This window comes from Scophthalmus maximus, chromosome 11 (genome assembly GCF_022379125.1).
Source record: "Scophthalmus maximus strain ysfricsl-2021 chromosome 11, ASM2237912v1, whole genome shotgun sequence".
NCBI classification, from domain to species: Eukaryota; Metazoa; Chordata; class Actinopteri; order Pleuronectiformes; family Scophthalmidae; genus Scophthalmus; species Scophthalmus maximus.
In genome coordinates, this window is record NC_061525.1 from 4035670 (window position 1) to 4052978 (window position 17309).

Consider the following 17309-nt stretch of genomic DNA (forward strand, 5'->3'; position numbering starts at 1 on the left):
TTTTTTTTTCTTTTTTTGACAGTGTATAGCTCCATCAATTAATCCCAAAACAAGAATGGCACTAGAACGTATATCTCCACCAAGGCCCACCAGTCCATGCCAAAACTCATCTTGGGGCAATGTCCCGCCTTGCCAACAAGTTCCGTGGATGTCCGTTCACTAGTTTTTCCTGCTGACAAACAGAAAACGACCTAACTAACAGACAGGGGCGAAAGCATAACCTCCTTGGCAGAGGTAATAATAACAGACACATTATTATTATTATTATTTTTTATTTTATGTATTACTGTTAGTGTAGCTCCAGCCGCGTCTTCTTAAACACTGTGCTCAAAGCAGGGATGATTCAGGGCATTATTCCATCACACCATGTCTTCTCAGAGCGTTTTGAATAGAGTGATCACAGAGGACAAGTCCCCGCGAGGTCATCAGGCGTACACACTACGGTCAAGTGTGTGAAAGTATCTACGCAGCCGTTTGAACCGCGGTCAAAATCAGACGTGAATATAGTATACGAGTCGTCTAGAGGCTACCTCAGAGTATGAAGGCTCGGAGCCACGTTGTAGTTAAACGCGTGTTGATTCTGTTTGTTGACATGCTCTCGTTTGATCCCGGTCAGTAGGATGATCATAGCTGTTTGTGTGGTCTCGCCTCGAATCGGGAGGATTTTCGCGGTGCTCCCGATACATAGTGGCGAACGTGAACGGGTACCAGGGAGCGCGTGGGTACGATAGATTTCATCTGCCAGGGAGATCAGGTGACCGGTGTTACCTGGCTCTTGTTACCCTGTTTTTATCAGTTCATTTGTGCTTCTTACTATAAAATCGCTGTGTTGTCTTGCAGCTACTATTCATAAGTGAGAATGTTGAGGGCTGCGGGGTCATCTGAGCTCCTGATTATCGCACCGCTGCCGAGAATAGTGTGAGTGCGACGTGTCCTTTGACAGCAAATGCATTTGATTCAGCGACTATTAGTTGATGGGATGACGTGAAAAACGAATTAACTTTGGCACGGCTTCTTTTCTGAAGCATACTTGTCTGCTGCCTCTGCTTCTTAGTCAAGGGCCCAAGTCCAATCCTTCTCCTACCGCCCCCGCCTTCTTTCTTACTTCTTCCTCTCGCTGCTCAATTATATAACCACTCAACTTATGTAATGAAACTCATCCGCCGCAAGTGATGACATAAGTTCGGCAAAGCATTTTGTACCATTTCAGTTTTTTCGAAAAAACATGATAACGTGCTTGGCCATCCCTTGCGTGCCACTGAGCTAGAATGTGTGTGTGTGTGTGTGTGTGTGAAAGAATTTGGCACCAATAAAAGCAGCGGTGCAGAAAAAACCCTCAGGGTTCTGCGCTTCCACGTTATCTAACGTCGTTGATCAGATCTCCGCCGTCCGGGAGTGATAACCAAGAGAGGCGCTGTCGGCGAGATAAGGAAAAACAAGTTCCTCTCTGAAGATGACGTTCACCAGGAACAACCTCCTGTTGTATCATTCCTAGACAGACGCGACACACACACACACATTCCGCCGCGGTGTGGACAGATCACATCTTTATCACATGTCCTGGTTTGGCCGGGGAAGTCAAACTCAGCCTGAGACACTTCTGCAGTGTTTGACTGCAAACAACGACAACAACAAAAAACAGCTGGCGGCGATGTACCGCACTTTCTGGATTATTCAGTGGAACGCTGCATACGAGGAAAAACAACAACCACAATGTATCCCTGGTAACGGAGGAGGGATAACACATTTCAACCACTGCTGGCGTCAGTATATGAGAGGCTACAGCATCTCTCTGAAGAAAACCTTTTTTACCAAGTATTTAAAGAGTCTTTTTACTTTTTTGTATTCTTCTTCAGTAACACATCCTTATTATTCATGTGCTTCAAATTGTTTTGCTCTCTATTTTCTTTGAAAGGGGGAAATGCTACAAATACTCCAGTCCCAGCTGAATAGAGGTAGTTCCCATCATTTCTCTGGGGTTTGTCCAGAGGTGTTTTGGGAATTGTAGGAAATCTTAAACCACGACAGTAGCTCTCATCAGGTTTCATCAGAAAATCTATTTGGACTTCATGTCCTTCAGTTCAAGGGCTGTAACTGATTCATTCGAGGTAAAACATTGCAAGCAAAGGCTAAGCGATGTCATGCTATTCATACACATGAACGCAGGGATGAGACAACAGGAGGTTATAGCTAAAAACAATCATTATACATCACTCTAATAAAAGATGATACTGAATGTGAAATGACAACTTGTTGTAAATGTGTCTGTCTTATGGGTCCTGGAATAAAAAACAGGCTCTGGATGATAGATTTCACTGTGCTGATGGTTGGGAGACTGTGGTTTGACAAGATTTCCTTATCTTTGGGTGAATTAGAATTTTTTTAAAAATTTTTTTAAATCTAGGTGTCATGCAAGAAGATCATGAGTTTAATTTGCTCCATCTTAATATTGTCTCCCTTGTCTTTCAGAATTCAAAGAGTGCCCAGGGCCTGGTGGGACTAAAGAACCTAGGGAACACTGTAAGTACAGCAGCAACACATTATACGTCACATGGATACACCTGTGTGTTTGTGCGTGTGTGTGTGTGTGTGTGTGTATGTGTGTATGTGTGTGCGTGTGCACGGCGTGTGTGTCTAATGTAACCTAAACACAGCTCTGAACTATGGACCAGTGAGGACTCTGTCTCTCTGTGACTGGTTTGAACTTACCTCAATGCACGTGTCTGGTGTGGACACGTGATGGGCGCAGTGTATTCACTGGCAGCGCCGTCTTTGACAACGTGTTTTTGTGTGTGTGTGTGTGTGTGTGTGATATTTCTACATTCCCAGTAATTATACGAGGGTTCTAGAAAAAATGCATGTTTCATCAGTCATTTTCACATCTAGAAAACATAAACTTAATGCAACACAATTATTTTTAAGGAAATGCAGTAATCATATGTTTACATGATCACAAAACCCACTGTCCTATTAATCTTTAGGCTGATCTTCTTTAGAGGTGTAGCTGACACGCGATTGCAGATACACGGTTTTTAAAACTGGAGGAAACAAAGTCTGGATGTACAGTATTGTAGGAATCTGCTCACCTGCATACTGTTCGGAAATAGACCAAAACCCCCAGGTTTGACAGTTAATGCAATAATGGTTTATCAATGCAAAAATGTGCGTCTTGAGGTGGACAGACCGCCACACTAACAGCAAAGTATAATATTAATGTGCAGGATTATTTCTCGGACTGTCATCATTTTCCTGGAGTCGCTGAGCCCAGTCGAAGCCCTCCAACTTGTCATTTTTGATCCTCCATAATGTTGAACTGTTCCTTTAACATATTCTGCTAGATGCAGCTACAGTGAGGAGAGTTCACAAATCAGCAGGGCAACAAGCAGCTCACATACGTTGTGTTTTTAAGTAGATTGAAAAGGATTCAACGTTTAAATAATGCACAGCAAAAGACAGATATATCATTGTGTATGTGAAAAGACAGATCAAATATAATCCTGCAAAATAATATGCTAAAACGTTTAATAATTCTTATTGCAAAAGCAAATGAGAGTCTTCAGTGACTGAGGAAGGATTATAATTAGATGTTTGTTTCACCTGTAATTAAACTGCGAATGGAACTGATGGCGTCGTTGTTTTCCCCCTCGCAGTGTTTCATGAACAGCATCCTGCAGTGTCTCAGCAACACACACAGCCTGCGAGACTACTGCCTGCACAACTCGCACCGCAGAGACCTTAACAACAACAGCCGCACCAACACAGCCCTCATGGAAGGTGAGAGACGTGTCACACAGGCCCCCTAGAGTCCAGAATATGCACTCCCCGCAGCTGCAAAACCCACGCCGCATGCCCTCTTCATCTCCGGATTAAATTGGCATCTGTCACATGTGTAGTATAGACAATAGTCCCTATTTTGTGTCTAGAGAGAAAGTGAAGAGGGTCTTTTTGTGTTGTTTCTGGGCATGAAAAGGTAAAACATTGGGTTGGGAAACCTTCAGTTTAACATTTGACGTCTGTGTGTGTGAGTAACTCCCAGCGTGTCTGTTATTAGAATTTGCCAAGCTGATGCAGACCATGTGGACGTCGTCCAGCAGCGAGGCAGTCAGCCCGTCGGAATTCAAAACTCAGATCCAGAGATATGCTCCCAGATTTGTGGGATACAAGTAAGCTTTGTTAATCTTTTCAATAAGTATTTTTTTTTTTTTTTTGCTTTGCTTTTGCCTGAGTACTGTCCATGACTGGAAGACCAGGAATGAGTCACGATGCATCTATAGCTGCTGGTACTTGGTAGTGTTGACTGACTGTTGGCGTGTTATTGCAGCCAACAGGACGCTCAGGAGTTCCTGCGTTTCCTCCTGGACGGCCTGCACAACGAGGTCAACAGGGTCACCGTCAGGCCGAGGGGCACCGCGGAGGACTTCGACCACTTGCCGTGAGTAGTCGTCCTCGACAGACAAACGTGTGTGCGTGAGTGTCTACCTGTCTATCAGTGGGCCTGACGTATCTCCTGAAACAGAATACACACAGAAATACATTCCCATTACCCTTTTTGAAAAGTGTATCCCAAACAGGGACATTTGTTTGTGCTTGAATATGAATGTTAGGGAATTTCACATATGAAATATGGTGAAATGGTATACAGTATGTACACAGGGCACAGATGAAGTCAACATTAATTTAGGCCTGTGTGAGACGGTGTCACCTCCCGTGTTGAGTCGTTGCGTCCCTGTGGCCCAGATCAGCTTAATGCTCCAGTTCTTCTTGGTTATAATTATCAGTTATCTAACAGCAGCTTGTTTAAGGGGTCACAGTTAAACTGCAAATTTCAGCATTACCCCTACAAACAGGTCCACTCTGCCCAAATACTTTTTAAAAAATTAAAAAATGTGTCTTTAAAATCCCTAATACCACATTCTGTCACCTACCTGTAGATGTTTAAAATAAAGTAGGTCAGATCGTTACACTTATCCGTTCTTTTGCTGAATTACAGTAATTTAGTGTATGTCTGTGTTGTGTTTATCAGTAAGATGCAAACGGTTGACTGTTTAATCTCTCTCTGCGTGTTCAGGGATGAAGAGAAAGGGAAGAAGATGTGGAATAAATACCTGGAGAGAGAAGACAGTAAGATAGTCGGTGAGTAGAAGAAGCTTCAAAGTCTTTTTTTCTTCTGTCCCTGTCCTGAAATGGATACCTGGAGTCTCAATGAAATCAATATATAGGATGTCTTGTTTGATCTTGACAAGCTAGAGGCCGGTTAGGTGGCTGAAACTAAATATAGAAAATAAGATGACATTCCAATGTTGAGCAGAGAGATAAAACAGAAAACCATATAACAAATAATATATGTATATATATATATATATATATATATATATATATATATATATATATATATGTTCCAGTGATGTGTAATGTTAATTTGACGTCCTGTCTCCATCTCTGTCAGACCTGTTTGTAGGACAGCTGAAGAGCTCGCTGACCTGTAGCCACTGTGGCTTCTGCTCCACTGTCTTCGACCCCTTCTGGGATCTCTCTCTACCTATTGCCAAGGTTAGGACACACACACACACACACACACACACACACACACACACACACACACACACACACAAACACAAACATAAGTAACAAGTGCAGGTAGGTCACTCTTACATAACATGTGTCAGAAGGTCAGCAGACACCAATGTCAGAACAATCAGTGGTGCAGAGCGCAAGTTCTGTGTGTGTGTGTGTGTGTGTGTGTGTGTGTGTGTGTGTGTGTGTGTGTGTGTGTGTGTGTGTGTGTGTGTGTGTGTGTGTGTGTGTGTGTGTGTGTGTGTGTGTGTGTGTGTGCGAGGTGGCGGTTGTCTGTACTGTGTCATGATGATTTGATCTTTCAATTCCAGTGTTAAGAAATATCTGTTCACTTTTAACACAAGCTTTTCAATTTCCTCCCTGTTTCTATTTGTGCTTTGCTGTGTGTGTGTGTGTGTGTGTGTGCGTGTGGCATGTGCGTGCTTGCTAATGTGAATGCGTCTATGTTTGTGCCCAGAAGGGCTATGGTGAGGTGAGTCTGATGGACTGCATGCGGCTCTTCACCAAAGAAGACGTCCTCGACGGGGACGAGAAGCCGGTGAGTGCAAATATGACCATCACCAACTCTACTTCACACAAACTCTTCTCTTGTATTAGTACCAATTATACCGAACAAGACGTTAGCTACATGTAGGTTTTAGAAAGACTCACATGATAAGTGGATGTGGGCCTGTGCTCTTCTGCTGTACTGAACCATCTGCGTGTTTCCTCTACAGACATGTTACAGGTGTAAAGCCCGGAGAAGATGCACTAAGAAGTTCACAATACAGAAGTTCCCTAAGATCTTAGTGCTGCGTATCCTTTCTTCTAGACATCGCTGTTCGATACTGTATATATATATATATATATGTGTGTTTGTGTGTGTGTATTATTGATATACTGTTCTGTAGTGTATAGCAGTTGATTGGACCTCAGTAATTACTATGAGACTTTCCAGAACGTTGGTATTTTCCGTTGTTTTTTTCTTTTGGATTATAAAAATCTCATTTTTTTCAACAATCAGAAGGATTACTTCTTAGTCTGGTTTGTAAACAGCTTGTAGAAATGTCACCTGTCATAAACATCCAAATACAGTAGAATAAATAAAAACAATTCACTGTAGCAGCTCCTTGTGTTGCTGCTTTGACAGTTATTGAAAAACACCTCTCACATATAGTCGGGGGCGTAAAGATGTAAAGAGCACTGACATCCACCAATGACCAAATGTTTGTGAGAGATAGTTATTGATTTATTACCAGCTCAAAATTAAATCAGTTGTTGAGCGATGTCTAATTCTGAACCCTCAGTGACCTATGCTGCAATGATTGAAGATCCCACCGAGTGGAAAACTTTGTAACTAACTTTTCAAAATGTACTTAGTGACGTAAGGAAAGCTACAGTGGATACTATACAGAGCAGCTGTTCCTTGACTCCCCCTCCTGTCCAGACCTGAAACGCTTCTCTGAAGCACGAAGAACCAGCAAACTGTCCACCTTTGTAAACTTCCCCATGAAGGATCTCGACCTGCGGGAGTTTGCCTCTGAACACAGCAGTGAGTATCACACACATGCAGTAGATCGTTTGCATTCAGTTCAAGGTGGATACTAATGGTTCACAAGCGGATGTTTTCTTGCCAAAGTTCAGAATGTGCAAAGCGAATCGCAAGTGAGTGAGTCAGACCGATAAAAACCAAAGAACTATGAAACCCGGGGGAAGGCAGGGTTCCAGAGTCTGATCATAGTCCATCAGAGTTAGCAGAGCGTCTGGGGGAAAGTGTGGCGTGCAGGCAGGTGATCGTGGGCACAGGAGAACAAGAGAAGAGTGTGTGTGTGTGTGTGTGTGTGTGTGTGTGTGTGTGTGTGTGTGTGTGTGTGTGTGTGTGTGTGTGTGTGTGTGTGTGTGTGTGTGTGTGTGTGTGTGTGTGTGTGTGTGTGTGTGTGTGTGTGTGTGTGTGTGTGTGTGTGTGTGTGTGTGTGTGTGTGTGTGTGTGTGTGTGTGTGTGTGTGTGTGTGTGTGTGTGTGTGTGTGTGTGTGTGTGTGTGTGTGTGTGTGTGTGTGTGCTGGTGGGACGTGGAAACTGTAGGCCACACAGTCTTCTCCACTTTAACAAGATTACAACTCTAAAGAGCAGATGATGATGATGACGGATTTTTATTTTAAATATGATAGTGTTTGTTTGTTTTGAAATATCAGCTGCTTGAGTTGACATGTATAATACTTAAAGGGGCAGTAAGTGATTTGAATCCAATGCACTTTTTGTCAAATTCAGCGAATATTTCCCCATGGCCCGCTAGCTGTCAGTTCCAGGTTCATGTATTCATTGGTGCGGAGTTTGCATGTTCTCCCCGTGTATGCGTGGGTTCTCTACGGGTTCTCTGGCTTCCTCCCACAGTCCAAAAACATGCAGATTGGTGTTAGGTCAACTGGTGACTTTAAGTCGACCGTAGGTGTGCTACGACTCAGGGGTTTTGACCTCGCCTCTGACCTTTGATCTCACACGCCAGAGGCTGTGGGTTCGCGGCCCGGTCGGAGCAGTCAAATCATCAACAACAGCAGAGAGAAAAAACACAATGGCTTACTGCGCCTTTGAGAGGTTTTACTGTTGGTATAAAAAGAACCAGTAGCTGTGAAATGAAATTGTTTTGTTTTTTTTGGTTTCTCTGTCGTTGCAGTAAATGCCGTGTACAACCTGTACGCAGTGTCCAACCACTCAGGCACCACGATGGGCGGTCACTACACAGCTTACTGTCGCAATCCCAACACGGGGGAATGGCACACCTTTAATGACTCCAGGTATGTCTGAGATCAGAGGTCATTCATGCGCCGTAGCGCACGTCACGATGGAAAGAGGCAAAAAGTACCACGCATAATTGACACTGCCTTCAGTTCACTCATGAGCAGTTCTGCGACAAAGCTCGTGGAGCTTTTTTCATTAGTAAAAAAAGAGCTTGTTTTTCCCAGATAATAAATAATACAGCAGCATAATCCAATATATTCCAAGTAGAGTCATCAAACGCGACAAACATGAAACATGATATGATCATGATTTCTATTTCTTATTTACGACATATTCTACACGCAGGGGATGAATCTTTTATGATGGATCGTTGACTACATCTTTGTATAGACCACATTAGTAGTTACCGTCACCTCACTGGTTGAAAGGGTGGATTAAATGAAAGCCAGTGAAAGAGAAGCAGAGTGCTAAAAGAAGCAGATAATCCTCTTCATCTCCTCTGCTGCCTCGAGCATCCTGTCGTTCTAGGCTCTGCTACGCTGCACTCATTCAGAACTCGCCTCTCTCAGTCTCTGAACCATAAACAGTACAGTTTGTCACAGGTAAAAACTAAAAGTTATGTAAGGCATTATCATAGCTTCTCCTTGGTGTATATACAGTGGTACAGTCTATAAATGTATTTACATTATGTTATGTTACGATGTCTACCAGTTTCTGAAAATGGAAAACTTCCTGCTGCTCCACTTTTTAGATTTCTGGTGTTATCTAACATGAAATCTGATCAAGAAGAACATAAATTCATATTTACATTAGAAACTGGGTATTTAAGCATTAACCCTTTCAAACTTGAAGAAATTTGTTGCTGGAGTCTTTTTCCCGTTAAATCATATTTTGCATCATAATCCCAGAAATAAGTAAGTAAGTAATCTGAGTGGTTGTTGTCTGAATTTCCACGGTTACAGTGCAAACAGGAAGTGTTAGTAGCTTCTACTTCAAAGCATAATGTCTCTACAGTGCAGATTCACCTCAGTGTATATATATACTGTATTAGGCTACAAAGCTATATCCTAAATCAATATCACATATTGTGTTCACTTTAAGGGTTTAAGAGGTTCAGAGTATGGAGTGTTCATACTAGAAAAGAGACAGATTACATTAACTGTATGACCGTATGCATTGCAATGGTGGTCAGTTTTGGTCCCACAATGCAATGCACAAAGGCAATGGAGGCCCCACTCTTCCAGAAAAAGATTGACAAAAACAAAATGATCATATAATAATAGGAAATATAAATATTGATTCTATTCAGACACTTTGCTTTAAGCCTTATTGTCATTGTCTCTCTAAAGTTACACTTTTCTGTTTCTCCCCCCTCATTCCCTCCGTCCTGCAAGAGTAACGCCATTGAACTCCCTCCAAGTGCGCAGCAGTGACGCCTACGTCTTGTTTTACGAGCTGGCTTCCTCCTCGCGCCTGTGAAGCCTCACGGAGGACGGCGGGCCTCAGCACCAATGAGTGTTGGTGGAGTCGGGCCCAGTTTGGACTTGTATTTGGACATATGTCTCACACACACACACACACACACACACACACACACACATACATACTCACACACCAAGGCACACAAACACACACACACACACACACACACACAGGCACACACCACTACCAGCCTGGAGGCTGCTATAGAAGGGGAACTCTGGAAACCACAAGAACTCGATCAACCAGCCCTGCTGTCTGTCTCTCTCTCTGTCTTTGTGTACTCTCATGTCTTGCTCATTCTGGGTGGAGGTGTGTGTGTGTGTGTGTGTGTGTGTTTACATGTGTGTGTGCGCGTAAGGGTGTGAGGCTGACGCAGGGCAATAATCCCATCCACCGACCAGCCGGCGTACCCGTCTCCATCTCTGAAGTCCCTCTATGCACTGCAAACCAAACTCTCCTGACTCGCGCCTTCACTTGGTTTTCTTCACATCTTGATCTTCTTGTTTGCCTTTTTTGACTTATTTTCTGCTTGGAACTTTTGTTGTTTTTGTTTGTTTCTTTGGGGGAGGGAGTGAGGGGTGAGTCAGGGTTATTACCACCCCACCACCACGAGAACCATCGTCCTCACCGCCACGCTGGACTGTGAATGAACCTGTGCTTCGAGCACGACTGTAACGGAGCTACTGTAAGAAGAGCTTACAGCCCATCGGCCTGCTCGGTCTTCATGGCTTCCCCTTCAACTGCACCACAACACTCCCATGTCTCTGTTTGCGTCTTCGTCACTCTTTCTTTCTATCAAAGTGGTCGGGAGGCCAGTGGCACTGTGAGCATTACATGTCTCGGAGGACAGCCCTTTTCGTTGTGTTTTATTTAATTTGTTTCTCCCACGCGTGGCTGCTACTGACGTTTGTAAAGTGCTGTGAATGGATGAATGGAGCGTCCAGTGTGGATGTGCTAAAGGGTTCATGAAATAGACAATAATTATGGTAACAATCCTCATTGTCGGTGTGAAGTCTTTTCTTCCTCTCTTGTTTCATGCCATTGAACAACACAGAAAGAATGTTTAAACGTAGAAAAATACAAAACACTATCTGTATATTTTTATATTCTGATGCAATATAGAGAATGTACTATTCAATGGTGCTGAAAATGACCCATTACTGTTTTCAGTTGGTTTATTTAACCAGGTTTCAAGAGAGAGAAAAAATAGAAGTTATTATTTATGCTTACAGGTGATTATGTGATGAGTCACACTTTTTAACAGTGGCAGTCAAACACATGAGTATATAAATATACATATATATGTGTATATGCACATATACATATATATATGAATAAAAGTCAACAAAACAGTGGTTGTACTTTGAGTCCTTGTCTTTTTTTGGTCTGCATTTTCTGTACAAGTCAGCACTGTGGCGTGTGGTGCACTTACGTCACAGTGGTGCCTAGTGGACAGGTGAGGAATAGCAGCTAGTGCAGTAGGCCTTTTTTCAGAGCAGACATTTTACTGTAACGTGCCACAGCGGGGAATGCACAGGCTCTCAATACAAGTGTGAGATTCTGCACAATTGTGTTCAAACTTACAGATCTCAGCATCATTAATAAGATAGAAATGTCTATCTCACAATGTTGATGATTGTCAAAATTCCATACTATATATATATATATATATATATATATATATATATATATATATATATATATATATATATATATATATATATATATATATATATATATATATATATATATATATGTGTGTGTGTATGATGATATAATTATGGAACCCTTTACCTGGAGCTGCACCACAATTTAATTGGTCCTACCTGGTGCATCCTCCATCTTTCCATCAAGTTTGGTGAAAATTTGTGTATCACTTTTTGCATAATTCCAAAAAATCCAGATACACCAAAACCCCTGACAACTCAGATTGAAAGAATTCCTCTATAACCCTGAATATTACTGACGAAATAGGCCACAGTCAAAAGTGAATTTGGAAAGAATCGTGTTCTGAGATATTATTAAAGATTTCTAGGGATTAAAAAGAACAACCTGGATGTGCTTTGAACAGACGTGAATAACTGAGCAAACGTTTGGGTGACTAGAGTGTCTATAAATTTATGTGATTTCACTTATATAAGTCCTGCCTCTACACCAGTGAGAAGAGCACAGAGGAAACTTGAACACAGAAATCTCTTATGCGCAATATAGAATCTAAAGTTCTTCTAACGCTGGCAGAAAAGTCTTAGGCTGATTGAAAAATAAATGCTCTCGGGGCCTTTAAGTAACATCTCTCTGCCGGGTGTGCTGTTATGAAACTGAACTACTGCACATAGTAAAATCACACTTTAGTGACATAACTCTTCTTGCATACCGACAGTTCACACGTCTCTCTTGTGAGCTTAATCCTGCAGAGACAGACTCCCTTTTCTTTGGTAATCATCATGGAAGCGTTTTGCGGCCTGGCCCACTTCCTGCTGCTCCATTATCCGCACATGGCCTAGTTCTGTGGTCCGAGTTTCGCGGCCCCACAGTGTGATCTGATGCCACGAAAAAGGTCCAGCAGCCAGGAACAGTTCTACAGGCCGTCGCTCTTGAAGCTCACGCATCATTTCGCAATGAAAGGATCCATCCAGTAAAACCAGCCTCCATGATGTCGCTCCATGGACTAGTTTTTGCTCAGGGAGCGACATCCACCATACCGTCAGACCGATGTTTTGTGTCACTTCACACAACATGCAGAACCAGAAACTGTGCCAGTTGAGTCTATCATTCATTCATCCACCTGGGAGTGAAACTAGATCTGAATCATTTATTTCCGACTTTGATAACTTACTGTTGCTTAACAGCAGCCACTGTTGCCCAAAGAGGCAGTTACAGGGGGACTGATAAATGAAGTAGTCACAAAGTCTGCAAATGGCCTCAGCCATGTCTTTAAATAATTGTATTTCCAACAGGTTGACTGGGGAATTGTAATAATCCCTAATTATATTGCAAGAGGGAATTTCATTAGAAGAAAATCGTAGTTTAAAATATTTTACTTTGCATATGTTAAACTATGCGAATGTTGGAAAATGTCTACACTTTCTCTGCTGCCCTTCTGTGCTCTGACCCAAAACTCGATATTAAATCCAAAGTGAACCAAATGAACACTTTCCCCCCAAATTTAGCACCAATCTGTACACCTCTTCTCGAGGGAACTTGGAAAATGATTCATAAATGACCAGCAAAACCCCTGCGTTTGTTGAGCAAGTGTTCATTTTTATTATGGATTCAGTTCAATTCATTATTTTATAATTCTGCCAAATCTTCTTACAGAACTCAAATAGTTGCTTTGATATGAATGGAATATCAATAAAATCAGTGTGTGTGTGTGTGTGTGTGTCTGTGTTTTCTGTCTGTCTGCATGATATTGTTTGTATTTGTGAGTAAACCTTTTCACATACACTCGAAGGAATAAACACGTGGATACGAGTATCGTTTTTTATGCAAGTACTGTAGGTCTGTAGTAACTTCAGTACAATTTGACGCCAAGAGGACCCAGAGGTTACTTCGGGTCATCTCTGACGACGCTCCGCTGCCGACGCGCGCTCCCGCGGTGACGGACACGAGGAAGTGGCGACGCGCGGGTTCGACGGCGCTCGGCTCGGCTCGCGCGGCTCCACCTGCGGCTCCGCGACGGTCTGATGTGAGTGTCGGGGAGATTTTTCCGCGGGCCGCGTAGCAGGATGTGGGCCGCAGCGATGCTGAATGCCGCGGCGTGCGGAGCAGTGCTGTTCCCCGGGCTCTTCTGCGTCACGAGGAAACTCCTCAAGTCGACCATGACCCACTGGAGCGACGGCGACGTGGTGTGCGTCAGCGAGAGGTCAGTGCGCGCCTGGCGGTGCGGTCGCCGAGCTCCCCGCTGACATGCGGCGGTTTTCATATCCTCGCGGTTACCAAAACATGCGCACGCGCTGCACAAGTTTGCCAACTGTCTTGATATTATCGTTTGAAAGAGTTGGTTGATTCGGCTCTTTTTTTGCAACGGGCCGTGGTCTCCTTCCCTTCCGGCCAAGTTAAAGGGAGAGAGCACGGTGGCGTTGGCAAACATCATGTGACCCTATGTTTGAATGTGTATATATTATTTTTAAAAAATTGGCTCATATGTATGTGTCGTGTCAGCCGAGGACGCCGAATGTGACCCCTCGGTGGATTCACGACTTGAGTAATGTCTTATCGTGTGCGCATCGGCGCGAAAAAGCGAGACGCAAAATGAATTGCTGCGTATTTCGACGGAGTTTCGTGCGGTAATCTGAAAAGGCACTGTGTAGTGAGTTTTTTCTTCCTCCTCTTCAATAACTTCATCAAGGACATTTGCACGAACATGAAACACAAAGGCACATACAAACAACGACAACAAAATAAATAAATAAATAAATAATAATAATAAACAATTCATACCCCGGGGAATCTACAAAGTCCAAGCAAGGCTGACCAATAAGCAGAGCCAGATGTTATAGCCTCAAACACAGTTCGCAGAGTTCCAACATAAGTCACGTGATTGTCACAAGTGTCAAGAATATATTTGCGCAGTCTTGGGGGCTTTACAGTTCTTTGCATATTGTACAGAGACCAAATATTCATTGACTTCAATCTTAAACACAGGAGAGAATGGTTTCGAGCCCCCCTGATCCAGTGTTCCCTCGTTCCCTGCGAGCGCGACTAACGTCGTGACGCTTCACCAACTGTCTCCTCAGGCTGGTGTCCGCCATCCATGCATCCATGTGCACTGCAGCCGGAGTAACAGTCATGACATCCTGCAGCGACGTGATAACCGACAGGTGATGATGGAACCACACACACACACACACACACACACACACACACACACACACACACACACACACACACACACACACACAGTTTTTATTTTACTGAATGTGATATTATTCATATATAGCTCTCTGTCTCACCATGCAGTCACTGGCTGGCCAATTGGTTTGTCTTGTTCGGAGCGCCCTATATGGCCCACGACATCTACGCCATGTACCTGAGCCACTTCCACGACCAGAGGGGCAGAGGTCATGCCGGTGCTGCGCCCGGCGGCCACTCCCTTCGCACAGTGAGGGCTTTCCTCCTCAAGGAGTGGATGCTGGTCGTCCACCACCTGGCGCTGCTCCTCGTTTTCCTGCCCATCACTCTGGTAAGAAGAGAGAGATCCCCGTCACCCTCACACACACAGACACGCGCATACGTGAAGGCTGACTGACAGTGTGTGTGTGTGTGTGATTTTCAGTTCTTCAGAAGAGGCCTGGGGGATTTCTTCATCGGCTGCCTGTTCACCACGGAGTTCAGCACGCCTTTTGTCTCTTTGGGGAAGATCCTCATCCAGGTATAGTCAAGCGCAACATCGGTATTTGCTGCTCTTGTATTCTTGTTTTTCCCTGCCAGGACTATCAGAGTTTGATCTGTTTTACAAATTGCCTCCGCCAAGTGATGAGTCATGAGCCAAAGTAAAGTATAATAAATGTGTGCAGAACTTTATTTCCTGCTGGGCTCCGTTGTTTAACAACGTTCATGCTGCTATTTCTGTTTTTACAGTTTGCGAGCATAGACCGGAGTCGATAAAAAAACAAACATTTGGAATTCTTTTATTGACTAAGGTCATTAAAGCTACAGTGTGTAATATTAAGAAGTATTCACAGAAATTGAATATATTGTCCATAATTGTGTGTTCATATATGTATAACACCTGCAACAAAGAACCAATGTTTTTTCGTCATCTTTGAGTTAAATATAATAACATGAGGTGGACCCGACCTCCATGTAAATTGCCATGTTTGCTACGTCGTGTTGTGCTGCGTTCAGGTTCGACTGCGACCCGGAGGTGGGAAAAAAATCACCACTCCGACTACCGGGGTCCGAGTTCCGAGCTGTAATGGAACGCAGCATTAAATACGGGTGCAGAAAACGGTCCAGAATACGTCGCATTCACGTTGAATCTCCAGCGCTGTGGGAAACCGAAAAATGGAATTAGTAGTGCGGCACCATAAAATGTCCCCTGCCGGGTGCTCAGGTGGTTGTGGTTTGCAACTGTACCACCAGATGCCGCCAGAAAATTACAAAAATGACAAACTGGGGCTTTAAAAAATGTAATGGGATTCATGGAAAGTGTAGTAATGTAATAAAAACACAGATGCAATGGGACCCGAATAGGCTTAAAATGCTCAAGAGGCATAATATATCCAATGTTTAACAAAACAGAAACAAAATGAACTGCAATTTCACAGCCCCATGTTGTCTTGCAGAATCAATTTTAGGGTTTGAGGAAAACAGACAGAGATTTGTCCAACGTTGTCTGTCTCTGGAAAGTAGACAATGTTCTATTTTCTGCTGCAGTAATATTATTATTTTTCACCGTCTCCTGTCTGACCCCTCACTTGTCCCCCGACGTCCAGCTGGGCCTGGACAACACCATGCTGCACAGGATTAACGGCGTCGTCGTTCTCCTGAGCTTCTTCTCGTGTCGGATTCTGATCTTCCCCTTCATGTACTGGATGTACGGCCGGCAGTTTGGCATCCCCCTTCACAGGGTGGCCTTCCATCTGCCTCTGCGCTGCAACGTGGGCAACCTGGTGATCCTGGCTCCACAGGCGTACTGGTTTGTCCTGCTGCTGAAGAAAGCCAAGAGGCTCTACCTGAGACAGAGGCGGGGCAGAGGAGAAGGAAACAAGGACGGGCCGAAGACCGACTGAAGAGTCCAGCTGAGGAAAAAAAAGAAGTGATAAACTACAAAAAGCTAGATAATTGTCATAAAAAAGAGGAAACATGGCGTTACTTCAAAAAAGTTATATTTTGATTAAAGAACCCCACTTTATTTATTTATATCAAGTTTCCCCTCAAGGTATGAATATTTACTGGCAACGTTTCTTCAAGCTTTATTAACCTGTTCTCCAAATACATTTTTGCTTCTCAAAAATCTTTTCTGTGAAAACTTTTGACTTAATAAATTTTTTTTGCAAAACATTGCAATATCCCTTCAAAATCTTTTTCTGAAGTACAAACTTTTCTCCTCATTAATTTTCAACTTTATTCTCAGTTTCTTAACATTGCTGCGTATAGACGAGGCGTTTGCAGTTCACTACATCACGATGCAGCGTTATCTGTGAATTTTGACATGTGCACTTTTTGTTTGCTTTGAGAAGTGTCAGCTGTTACTATGACAAATCTCTCTCCAACTTTTTACAGCCATTAAAATGCACTATTCATGCTTTACTTGTTCGCAGAGGATATTTTCGTTAAGCAACTACCTCAGGACAAACGTGGAACTTTGCTTGTGAGTGTTAATCAGTCCTTTTTTAATTTGTGACAAAGTAGAGATTAAGTGTAAAGTCAAATGGGCATTCCTCTCCAAAATATATCTCAGGATGAAACGAAGATAAGAAAAAGCTAGGTGATGAATGGGACTGCGCTCTCTTCCCTTCAAAGATCTAAAATTGTTACACAGAATTCATACAAGCTGTTTGATGTATATTGGAACATCATGTAAGAACCG

At 43.2% G+C, this 17309-nt stretch overlaps 2 protein-coding genes across 16 annotated transcripts in view; both read left to right on the forward strand.

The window, feature by feature from the left end:
- usp2a (ubiquitin specific peptidase 2a) overlaps window positions 1-11127 on the forward strand; it is a 42508-nt gene extending 31381 nt beyond the window's left edge. For 9 of the 14 annotated variants that reach the window (XM_035622403.2, XM_035622405.2, XM_035622402.2 and 6 more), the window contains 11 exons: window positions 2470-2520; window positions 3651-3774; window positions 4052-4163; window positions 4322-4432; window positions 5069-5133; window positions 5447-5550; window positions 6032-6112; window positions 6291-6369; window positions 7001-7105; window positions 8208-8346; window positions 9685-11127. In XM_035622403.2, the coding sequence (XP_035478296.1) occupies window positions 2470-2520; window positions 3651-3774; window positions 4052-4163; window positions 4322-4432; window positions 5069-5133; window positions 5447-5550; window positions 6032-6112; window positions 6291-6369; window positions 7001-7105; window positions 8208-8346; window positions 9685-9769 (1056 nt within the window). In that variant the 3' untranslated portion in view covers window positions 9770-11127. The remainder of the gene's footprint in view (window positions 1-2469; window positions 2521-3650; window positions 3775-4051; window positions 4164-4321; window positions 4433-5068; window positions 5134-5446; window positions 5551-6031; window positions 6113-6290; window positions 6370-7000; window positions 7106-8207; window positions 8347-9684) is intronic. The other 5 variants (XM_035622409.2, XM_035622411.2, XM_035622408.2 and 2 more) reach the window with 4 other exon arrangements.
- A 2230-nt stretch (window positions 11128-13357) lies between these two features.
- Window positions 13358-16780, forward strand: LOC118298926 (TLC domain-containing protein 3A-like). Of its 2 annotated transcripts, none has more exons than XM_035622128.2 (5): window positions 13358-13637; window positions 14512-14595; window positions 14735-14957; window positions 15051-15146; window positions 16213-16780. In XM_035622128.2, the coding sequence occupies exons 1-5, from the start codon at window positions 13501-13503 to the stop codon at window positions 16507-16509; spliced, it is 837 nt and encodes a 278-aa protein (XP_035478021.2). In that variant the 5' UTR covers window positions 13358-13500; the 3' UTR covers window positions 16510-16780. The 2 variants fall into 2 exon arrangements, with proteins under 2 accessions (XP_035478021.2, XP_047191382.1); XM_047335426.1 differs by having other exon boundaries at window positions 13497-13637; window positions 14420-14595.
- The last annotated feature ends 529 nt before the right edge of the window (window positions 16781-17309 follow it).

What these genes read in the sequence shown, in the direction of transcription:
- LOC118298926 (XM_035622128.2), top strand. Translation starts at nt 13,501, where the DNA reads ATGTGGGCCGCAGCGATGCTGAATGCCGCGGCGTGCGGAGCAGTGCTG. An exon ending in GTGGTGTGCGTCAGCGAGAG is followed by an intron (nt 13,638 to 14,511) that starts GTCAGTGCGCGC and finishes CTGTCTCCTCAG; the next exon opens with GCTGGTGTCCGCCATCCATG. An exon ending in AGCGACGTGATAACCGACAG is followed by an intron (nt 14,596 to 14,734) that starts GTGATGATGGAA and finishes CTCACCATGCAG; the next exon opens with TCACTGGCTGGCCAATTGGT.